The sequence below is a fragment of the Salmo trutta genome, chromosome 2, assembly GCF_901001165.1.
Source record: "Salmo trutta chromosome 2, fSalTru1.1, whole genome shotgun sequence".
Taxonomy (NCBI): domain Eukaryota; kingdom Metazoa; phylum Chordata; class Actinopteri; order Salmoniformes; family Salmonidae; genus Salmo; species Salmo trutta.
In genome coordinates, this window is record NC_042958.1 from 3357619 (window position 1) to 3369578 (window position 11960).

Sequence of the window (11960 nt, forward strand, 5' to 3'; positions counted from 1 at the left end):
TACTTCAGCTCTATGCTGAACACATAGGAGAGTGTGAGCATATTTCACAAAGTCCAATATCCAACAGAACAGTTCTTCATCTCTGTTGTAGTACTACTAGCTATACCTGCTACCTGTGGCAACTCCTCCCCTCTTATTCCTCTCCTCTCCTCTCTTCTGCTCTCCTCTCCTCTCTTCTCCTCTCCTCTCCTCTCCTCTCCTCTCCTCTCCTCTCTTCTGCTCTCCTCTCCTCTCCTGTCCTCTCACTGCCCTCCCTCCCTCTCGTCTCCTCTCCTCAGAAACACTATAAGTGACGATCCAGAAAATACCCTTCCCCTCCCTATATCTTTCTCTACCCCTCTCCTCTCCTCTCCTCTCCTCTCCTCTCCTCTCCTCTCCTCTCCTCTCCTCTCCTCTCCTCTCCTCACAAACACTATAAGTGACGATCCAGAAATACAAAAAATAACATCACGCTCCCTCCTCTCTGGAGCAAAACCAGTGAGAGTACACAGCACACACAAAACTAGCGGGGGTACAGTTACAGGTACAGTTACACCCTCTCCCCTCCTTCCATTATTTATCTAATCACTCCATCTCTTACCTTGGCAGGTAGGGAGGAGCTTGGTTTCTCCAGGAGGTCCCAAAGCTTCTTCCTCTTCTCCTGGCAGCAAGTGTTATCAAACTCAATCTCTCCCTCTCTTTCTCTCAGCGTCTCCGCCTCCCTCCGCAGCTCCTCGTTCATCTGTTCTTTCTTCTGGTGGTACCGGGCCTGGCAGCAGGACTCCAGGTATATCTCATCTATACCCCAGTAGTCCAGCTCCTGGCCGAATGACAGGGCACACATCTCCTCCATCATGTGCAGCTTCCCTGTACGGTAGAAGTTGAGGATCGAAGTGAAGGCGCCAGGGTGCCGGTCAAAGAAGTATTCGTTCTCATTGAGGCTGTAGTCGTCGCAGACCTCCATCAGGCTCTCGTGGGTGTTGCAGTCGCAGAGCTTTCCAAGGCGGGTGCGGGGGAGCCTGTCCAGCGTCCGCCAAAGGACCTCGTGGTTTAGACCTCCGACGTTGATGCGGACCCTCCTGGAGCTGGCCTTGGTGCGGATGATTTGGATGGGCTCTGGGGGGAGGGAGGTTACCCCTGGGTGGTTGTTACCCCGTGGAGTGTTGAGGGGGGTCTTAGGTCCGACTGTCTCAGCCATGGTGGTGTGGTGGTGGTGGAGGAGGAGGGATGGAGGACAGGAGGAGGAGGCTTATCTGGGGAGGAGATGAGGGGAAATAAAAAGAAGCAGAATTATTTTGGGTCCTCATTAGACAACTTCCTCCTTGGCTGAGAGAATGAAGACTCACAAAGAGAGAGAGAGAGAGAGAGAGAGAGAGAGAGAGAGAGAGAGAGAGAGAGAGAGAGAGACAGACAGACAGACAGACAGACAGACAGACAGACAGACAGACAGACAGACAGACAGACAGACAGACAGACAGACAGACAGACAGACAGACAGACAGACAGACAGACAGACAGACAGACAGACAGACAGACAGACAGAGAGAGAGAGACAGGGACAGAGAGAGAGAGAGAGAGAGAGAGAGAGAGAGAGAGAGAGAGAGAGAGTTGGTATTGTGAGAAAAAACAGAAGAACCTGTATATTGCAAACTACCTGAGTGGGTTCAACAGAGGATTTTTATGATGAAGAATGTGTTTTAGTTGAATGTATTTATATGTTTGTCTGTTCAATACGTGTTTTATTAGTTTTACATAGTATTAGATTGTTTATGCATTTTATGAAATTGTATATGCAGGACTCCATCGTAAAAGAGACACTGGTGACTCCCTGATTAAATAAAGGTCAGTAAAATTAAATTATTACAACAGAGAAGAGATGGAGGTTCTGGAGGTTCTGAACTGGCATATTTACAGATATCTCTATTGAACAGTGTTCTAGTCCTTATAGCAACAACACAGTGTTCTAGTCCTTATAGAAACAACACAGTGTTCTAGTCCTTATAGAAACAACACAGTGTTCTAGTCCTTATAGAAACAACACAGTGTTCTAGTCCTTATAGAAACAACACAGTGTTCTAGTCCTTATAGAAACACAGTGTTCTAGTCCTTAAAGAAACAACACAGTGTTCTAGTCCTTATAGAAACAACACAGTGTTCTAGTCCTTATAGAAACACAGTGTTCTAGTCCTTATAGAAACAACACAGTGTTCTAGTCCTTATAGTAACAACACAGTGTTCTAGTCCTTATAGAAACACAGTGTTCTAGTCCTTATAGAAACAACACAGTGTTCTAGTCCTTATAGCAACAACACCGTGTTCTAGTCCTTATAGCAACACAGTGTTCTAGTCCTTATAGAAACAACACAGTGTTCTAGTCCTTATAGAAACACAGTGTTCTAGTCCTTATAGAAACAACACAGTGTTCTAGTCCTTATAGCAACAACACAGTGTTCTAGTCCTTATAGCAACACAGTGTTCTAGTCCTTATAGAAACAACATAGTGTTCTAGTACTTATAGAAACAACACAGTGTTCTAGTACTTATAGAAACACAGTGTTCTAGTCCTTATAGCAACACAGTGTTCTAGTCCTTATAGCAACAACACAGTGTTCTAGTCTTTATAGTAACAACACAGTGTACTAGTCCTTATAGCAACACAGTGTTCTAGTCCTTATAGTGACAACACAGTGTTCTAGTCCTTATAGTAACAACACAGTGTTCTAGTCCTTATAGAAACAACACAGTGTTCTAGTCCTTATAGAAACAACACAGTGTTCTAGTCCTTATAGAAACAACACAGTGTTCTAGTCTTTATAGAAACAACACAGTGTTCTAGTCCTTATAGAAACAACACAGTGTTCTAGTCCTTATAGCAACACAGTGTTCTAGTCCTTATAGAAACAACACAGTGTTCTAGTCCTTATAGAAACACAGTGTTCTAGTCCTTATAGCAACACAGTGTTCTAGTCCTTATAGAAACACAGTGTTCTAGTCCTTATAGTAACAACACAGTGTTCTAGTCCTTATAGCAACACAGTGTTCTAGTCCTTATAGAAACAACACAGTGTTCTAGTCTTTATAGTAACAACACAGTGTTCTAGTCCTTATAGCAACACAGTTTTCTAGTCCTTATAGTAACAACACAGTGTTCTAGTCCTTATAGAAACAACACAGTGTTCTAGTCCTTATAGAAACACAGTGTTCTAGTCCTTATAGTAACAACACAGTGTTCTAGTCCTTATAGCAACACAGTGTTCTAGTCCTTATAGAAACAACACAGTTTTCTAGTCTTTATAGAAACAACACAGTGTTCTAGTCCTTATAGAAACAACACAGTGTTCTAGTCCTTATAGAAACAACACAGTGTTCTAGTCCTTATAGAAACAACACAGTGTTCTAGTCCTTATAGAAACAACACAGTGTTCTAGTCCTTATAGTAACAACACAGTGTTCTAGTCCTTATAGCAACAACACAGTGTTATAGTAACAACACAGTGTTCTAGTCCTTATAGTAACACAGTGTTCTAGTCCTTATAGTAACAACACAGTGTTCTAGTCCTTATAGCAACAACACAGTGTTCTAGTCCTTATAGTAACAACACAGTGTTATAGTAACAACACAGTGTTCTAGTCCTTATAGTAACAACACAGTGTTATAGTAACAACACAGTGTTCTAGTCCTTATAGTAACAACACAGTGGTCTAGTCCTTATAGTAACAACACAGTGTTCTAGTCCTTATAGAAACAAATCAGTGTTATAGTCCTTATAGCAACAACACAGTGTTATAGTAACAACACAGTGTTCTAGTCCTTATAGTAACAACACAGTGGTCTAGTCCTTATAGCAAAACAGAGATTTGGCAGATAGAGCCAGAGACACCTGTTGTTACAATAACACTACAATATAAGTCTTCAAATCAAAATCAATATAAATCTATCAATATCCAATTTAATTTCAGCAAAATAATCAAATTTCTTTCATAACATTTGAGTGCACCTGTAACGGCTGTGGTATAGAGGGGACCAAGGTGCAGCGTGTTGAGTGCTCATGAAGACGTTTATTAAAACTCAGAACACTAAAGAAAATAACAAAGAGAAAACCAACAGCTAACAGTTCTGTCAGGTACTGAAGTCTACACAGAACACAACTACACAGAACACAACTACACAGAACACGACTACACAGAACACGACTACACAGAACACGACTACACAGAACACGACTACACAGAACACAACTACACAGAACACAACTACACAGAACACAACTACACAGAACACAACTACACAGAACACAACTACACAGAACACGACTACACAGAACACAACTACACAGAACACAACTACACAGAACACAACTACACAGAACACAACTACACAGAACACAACTACACAGAACACAGCTACACAGAACACGTCTACACAGAACACAACTACACAGAACACGTCTACACAGAACATGTCTACACAGAACACGTCTACGCAGAACACAGCTACATGTCTACACAGAACACAACTGCCCACAAACACACTAGAAAAAACCCCAACTTAAATATGATCTCCAATTAGAGACAACGCGAACCAGCTGCCTCTAATTGGAGATCATCCCAAAAACCTCCAACATAGGAATAGAATACTAGAACAAAACATAGAAATAGAAAACATAGACAAACCACCCAAAACACCCCGTCACTCCCTGACCTCCTCTACTATAGAAAATGACATCTTACTAGGGTCAGGACGTGACAGTACCTCAGAATGAAAGCCTTTTAAATTCCATTCCTTTACTTAGATATGTGTGTATTGGGTATATGTTGTGAAAATGTTAGATATTAATTAATATTACTGCACTGTCAGAGCTAGAAACACAAGCATTTAGTTAGATATTACTGCACTGTTGGAGCTGGGAACACAAGCATTTAGTTAGATATTACTGCACTGTTGGAGCTAGAAACACAAGCATTTAGTTAGATATTACTGCACTGTTGGAGCTAGAAACACAAGCATTTAGTTAGATATTACTGCACTGTTGGAGCTAGGAACACAAGCATTTAGTTAGATATTACTGCACTGTTGGAGCTGGGAACACAAGCATTTAGTTAGATATTACTGCACTGTTGGAGCTGGGAACACAAGCATTTAGTTAGATATTACTGCACTGTTGGAGCTAGAAACACAAGCATTTAGTTAGATATTACTGCACTGTTGGAGCTAGAAACACAAGCATTTAGTTAGATATTACTGCACTGTTGGAGCTAGGAACACAAGCATTTAGTTAGATATTACTGCACTGTTGGAGCTAGAAACACAAGCATTTAGTTAGATATTACTGCACTGTTGGAGCTAGAAACACAAGCATTTAGTTAGATATTACTGCACTGTCAGAGCTAGAAACACAAGCATTTAGTTAGATATTACTGCACTGTTGGAGCTAGAAACACAAGCATTTAGTTAGATATTACTGCACTGTTGGAGCTAGAAACACAAGCATTTAGTTAGGTATTACTGCACTGTTGGAGCTAGGAACACAAGCATTTAGTTAGATATTACTGCACTGTTGGAGCTGGGAACACAAGCATTTAGTTACACCCACAATAGCATCTGCTAAACACGTGTATGTGACCAATAAAATGTGATGTGATTTGATTTAAGTTATTTATGACAGTTACATTATCATCACAGTTGAAGTGTTACCTTCATTTGAAATCAATTCAATTGGACTCATTCAATTGGACTCATTGCACTCCAGTCTCAAAATCAAAACCGCTGTACTGTGCCCGTGAGTAACCCACTAACGTTACAAGTAGCCTAGTGGTCAGAGCGTTGTACCAGTAACCGAAAGATTGCTGGATTTGAATCCCTGAGCTGACAAGGTACAAACACTGTCTTTCTAACCCTGAACAAGGCAGTTAACCCACTTTTCCCCGGTAGGCCTTCATTGTAAATAAGAATTTGTTCATAAAGGACTTGCCTAGTTAAATAAAGGTTAAAATAACAACAGATAATGTTGATTTACCTATGTGATGGGACCTAGGCTACAGTACTCTATCATGACGGGAGGATCTGTTTTGAACTACCTCTACACAGGAAGCGTCTCAGATTACAGTAGGACAGCTGATCTGGGATCAGTTATGTATTTTTCCATCTCAAATAAATAAGATCACATGGACATGGGGTGGGGGGGGGGATCTGATCCTAGATCAGCACTCCTAGTCTGAGACGTTTTATAAATACTGGACCAGGATCAGGGGAGCAGAGTCGACGTAGATTTTATTCTTTCATTCAGAGAAGTATTTACCTGCAATTTACACAAGTCATTATCTCCCTGCCAAAACCAACATCAATCGTTATCACTGCCTTGTATCTTCTCAAGGTTGCACTCCCTGGACGCTAGTACAGATAACGCATGAGCGGACTATATGAAGCTTTATAGATAATGCCTGAGCGGACTATATGAAGCTTTACAGATAATGCCTGAGCGGACTATATGAAGACAGGGGCGGAAATCCCGGGGGGGACGGGGGGGACACGACCCCCCCATCCTGGGAAAAATATGATTTGTCCCCCCCAATATATCACTGAAACAGAACTATGTAATTTAAATAATATTAATAATACGCAATGAAAGCAATTGTGCTGATTATAGACACTTAATAGCGCGTTTTTAAGTTTCAAAAGATTGCAACCCCCCCACCCTTTGCCTCACAATGGTTTGATCCACTGCCAGTTCCTTAGTTGGCCAGGTAACAGAGGGGTCGTATCTACTGTCTGAAAGGCACTCAATGAACGTAACTGACGTGAGGTTAATCCAGTCAATCGCGCACACACACTAGCTGAATATGCAGCGCTAGTGCGCAAATATTAACTATTAAGCTAGCTAGTACCTATTCCATTTATGTGGCGTCGTCAAAGACGGAATCAGCATGCAGATGTAAGTTAGTGCTTCAAAGTCCCTGTGATAAGGTTAGCGATAAACTGAAATCCAAACTGAACAGAACTACACTCTCTTCTACCATTGTCTTAAATATATTTAATGGTCTCGTTGCAAAAGCTAAATTGTCGCAAGTGAACTTTTATTAATTTATTTTATTTCACCTTTATTTAACCAGGGTAGCAAAGATTATAGCAAACACCACTGAAACTGAATTGGTGCTCGCTAGCTTTGCAAATTCAGCTATTGTTGGAAGCCAGCCAATAAGAAACAAACTATTAAAATTACAAAAGGTTGCAGCATATGTTGTGTAAATGGTGAACTCATACAGCTGTCAACTCTTGTCATTTTAATCCGTTTCACATTTGCTAGCTACCTTTTAGATTGAAGCCCAAATAGAATGATTGAAGATGATAGAAGCCCATCTCCTACTGTAAATAACCTACACACTGTGTGTGTGTAGCCAGCCAGCCAGCCAGGTAGAAAAATGGCAGAAAAATAAAAGACGGACATCAGAGTATTTTTCAACACACCAAAACGCAAAGTAAGAACCCTAGTAGCCTAATATCTCAAAGACTAGTTGATAAAATGTTCATAAGAAAGAAATGAAATTCTAATGGAAATGTTTCACAATGATGTCATTAGGCAGAGCAGGCAACAGATGGCACACAGACAGCAGAGTTGGGGACAGATATGCAGGGACAGACTGGCAGAGACAGGGAGTCTCAGGTAAGTTTGTTGAGTCTTTGTTTGGCAACATTATGAAAGGTTCTCAATTTTTTTGACTTGTAAAATAGGAACATAATTGGAAAATGCCATGGATACCCCCCACTCTCAACTTAAACTGGTGACTGAACTAAGATTTGTTAAAGGCAATGGTATTGCTGTTGTGATTAGTTGTGTAGTTTTGGGTACCGGTAGTTAGGAGTACGGCAAACACCTTATTTCTTTGGTTCCTCAATATACATTTACCATATTAAACGTAGACTATGTGTTACAGCACTACTTTTGGTGTCCCCCTCAGGAATTGCTCTTGAGAAAATTTCATGTAATTGTCCCCTCCAAAGTTGATATCAGATTTTCGCCAATGTATGAAGCTATATAGATAACGCCTCAGCGGACTGTATGAAGCTATATAGATAACGCCTCAGCGGACTGTATGAAGCTTTATAGATAATGCCTCAGTGGACCGTATGAAGCTTTATAGATAATGCCTCAGCGGACCGTATGAAGCTTTATGGATAATGCCTCAGCGGACCGTATGAAGCTTTATAGATAACGCCTCAGCGGACCGTATGAAGCTTTATAGATAATGCCTCAGCGGACCATATGAAGCTATATAGATAACGCCTCAGCGGACCGTATGAAGCTTTATAGATAATGCCTCAGCGGACCGTATGAAGCTATATAGATAACGCCTCAGCGGACCATATGAAGCTTTATAGATAACGCCTCAGCGGACCGTATGAAGCTTTATAGATAATGCCTCAGCGGACCGTATGAAGCTTTATAGATAACGCCTCAGCGGACTATATGAAGCTTTATGGATAACGCCTGAGCGGACCGTATGAAGCTTTATAGATAACGCCTGAGCGGACCGTATGAAGCTTTATAGATAACGCCTGAGCGGACCGTATGAAGCTTTATGGATAACGCCTGAGCGGACTATATGAAGCTTTATGGATAACGCCTGAGCGGACTATATGAAGCTTTATAGATAACGCCTCAGCGGACTGTATGAAGCTTTATAGATAACGCCTGAGCGGACCGTATGAAGCTTTATAGATAACGCCTGAGCGGACCGTATGAAGCTTTATGGATTACGCCTCAGCGGACCGTATGAAGCTTTATGGATAACGCCTGAGCGGACCGTATGAAGCTTTATAGATAACGCCTGAGCGGACTATATGAAGCCATATTAAAGATGCAGCTAAAAAGTAAATTTTGACCCACTCGACTAAGAACCTTGTTGTTATATTCAACCATGACATATTACATAGCCTACATCTCTGCTGTCGTGTTCATCATACATTATCAAATCGTTTACATCTATGCGAATATCTGTAATCCAAGTGCCTCTTTTCTGTTTAATAAATGATACGGTATTGGTAAGAGGGCTGGTGTGGGACAGACTGGAAAATGTTTCTAATTGCGGTCGTCACTCCCCTGAGTGATCACGGACATTATTATGTGACGCAACACTGACACATAGTAGCCTAGTCTTTAATAACTGAGATTATTAATGGAGATTAATAACTATATATTACAAAACCTAAATATAGCCTGAAGGTAAAGCTAGACATTTTGAATTGATTAAATTATACTTCCGTTAAATTTACTGGTTTAATTAGGTGTGTGAATTGTGGATTTAAATAGGCTGAACTACACTGTATTTATTACATAATATTTCAGTAATGGAAATGTGTATGATAGTATTGATTGCAGCCGCCAACCTGTCACCCCCCCCCCCCCAGAAACTGTTGCACAACTCTTTCGTTGCACCATTGAGCCTAATTTTAACTAATTTAATTGTTTCTATTTTTCATATCACAAAAAAATATTCCCCCGCGCACACCCACCAACATGCAAAATGGTATACTGTTTAAAGTAGCCAGAAAACACAGCAACAAGACTGCATGGGCCATAAGGGAAAAGGGTTTTACCACATTTAGAAAATGCACGAGTCTTACCTTGCCGAAATAAACCACCTTTTGCATGCAAACTCTTGTTCCGACGGGGGAAGGAGATAAATAATTGATCCGGGATCCCCTTCAGTCAATCCGCTAAGATTCCCGAGCTCTGCGCTCTGAACGCGACTCTGAGTCAATAGACAACATGTCTCCAACATTTTGATAAACTCAAACGAGGAATAAAAAACATTTAGTCTACCCTCTTGATGAAAAATACTCAGCAGAAATGAAGGAAGGCAGTTTTGTAGAAGATGATAGAGACTCCTAGTATGAGTATTCGATATATACCTCCATCGATTGGGGGGTGTGTGTGTGCTGTGAGGGTACACCAGGCTACTGTGTGTGTGTGTGTATCTGCAGATGTCGAGTGGCGCGTAAAAGGCAACGGGAGCGAACGGGAAAACGTACTGTCAGGCGAACTGCGGAGAGGAGAGAAGCAAGAATGGAGCCGTCCCACAGACAGCCAGTCAGTCACAGTACAGAAAACAGCCAGTCAGTCACAGTACAGAAAACAGCCAGTCAGTCACAGTACAGAAAACAGCCAGTCAGTCACTGTAGAGCAGACAACCAGTCAGTCATAGTACAGAAAACAGCCAGTCAGTCACATTACAGAAAACAGCCAGTCAGTCATAGTACAGAAAACAGCCAGTCAGTCACATTACAGAAAACAGCCAGTCAGTCACATTACAGAAAACAGCCAGTCAGTCACTGTAGAGCAGACAACCAGTCAGTCATAGTACAGAAAACAGCCAGTCAGTCACATTACAGAAAACAGCCAGTCAGTCATAGTACAGAAAACAGCCAGTCAGTCATAGTACAGAAAACAGCCAGTCAGTCACATTACAGAAAACAGCCAGTCAGTCACATTACAGAAAACAGCCAGTCAGTCATAGTACAGAAAACAGCCAGTCTGTCACGTCCTGGCCAGTATAAGGGTTAATTAGTATTGTAGTTTGGTCAGGACGTGGCAGAGGGTATTTGTTTTATGTGGTTCGGGGTGGTGTGTTTGTTGAAGGGGCATTTGATTTAAGTATTCCGGGGTGTTTGGGCACTGTTTGATTTTCATGTATTCTATGTTTAGTCTAGTGTGTCTGTTTCTATGTTTGGTTAATTGGGGTTGGGACTCTCAGTTGAAGGCAGGTGTTGTCTATTTGTCTTTGATTGAGAGTCCCATATATTAGGGTGTGTTTGTCATTTGGGGGAGATTGTTCTGTGTTTAGCCTTGTGCCTTACCAGACTGTTTTGTTGATCGTTCGTTCTTTTGTTATTTTGGTGTTCATTTTGAATTTATTAAACGTCAAGATGAGCATACACATACCTGCTGCGTTTTGGTCCTCCTTTACCAACGGCAACCGTGACACAGTCAGTCACTGTAGAGCAGACAACCAGTCAGTCATAGTACAGAAAACAGCCAGTCCAACAGTGTAACTATATTAGGAGCTTTAGAGAGGAGACGGGCGCTCCTTCTGAAATGGCACCCTATTCTATAGTGCACTAATTTTGCCCATAAATGGCACCCTATTCTATAGTGCACTAATTTGCCCATAAATGGCACCCTATTCTATAGTGCACTAATGTTGCCCATAAATGGCACCCTATTCTATAGTGCACTAATTTTGCCCATAAATGGCACCCTATTCTATAGTGCACTAATTTTCCCATAAATGGCACCCTATTCTATAGTGCACTAATGTTCAGCAGGGTTCTTTAGGCAGGAGCAGAGGGTTCTCTCTGTCAATCACAAGAAGGTCAGACTTCAAATATAACATCTTGTCCAGCTATTGTCTTCATGGAGTGTGTTACCAAACCGATTAGCCACACACACACACACACACACACACACACACACACACACACACACACACACACACACACACACACACACACACACACACACACACACACACACACACACACACACACACACACACACACACACAGAGGATTTAAACTATAATGTGTAAGGTAGTGGTTGTAATCTCACAACAGTGGGATATCCGTAACGCTAGCCTGTGGAACTCCCCTCACCTTAATCTCACAACATGTAGCCCACAGTAGGCAACAACTGAAGCAATTTAAGAAGCTACATGCTTCTGGCTATTAAGACCATGCGGTTAGATGTCCTGTTGTTGCCCGCTGACCTTTGTGAAACGAGAACAGTAGGTAAACTGATGTACAGGAAGTGAAAAGATGACTTGACCTCTTTTCCACGATTGTCTGTATATCTTTATGTATATTGTACACTAACACACCTGACACTTCAGCCGCCCTCACCACAAGAGAAGTAACTGGCAACTGAAGACGTTTCACCTTTAGCCTCCAGGTAGGCTAACCGTCTTCTCACCTGTTAAGTTATCTT

General features: G+C 41.6%; 1 protein-coding gene across 1 annotated transcript; it reads right to left on the reverse strand.

The window, feature by feature from the left end:
* Positions 1–553: 553 nt before the first annotated feature.
* On the reverse strand, positions 554–9890 carry LOC115149099 (potassium voltage-gated channel subfamily B member 2-like). The gene is made up of 2 exons (XM_029691623.1): positions 9602–9890; positions 554–1232 (listed from the first exon to the last, which is right to left on the reverse strand). Exon 2 carries the CDS (start codon positions 1175–1177, stop codon positions 557–559), a length of 621 nt encoding a protein of 206 aa, XP_029547483.1. The 5' UTR covers positions 1178–1232; positions 9602–9890; the 3' UTR covers positions 554–556.
* Between the last annotated feature and the right edge of the window lie 2070 nt (positions 9891–11960).

Bases quoted from the DNA above. Each gene is read 5' to 3' on its own strand.
- LOC115149099 (XM_029691623.1), bottom strand. From the start codon at position 1,177: ATGGCTGAGACAGTCGGACCTAAGACCCCCCTCAACACTCCACGGGGT.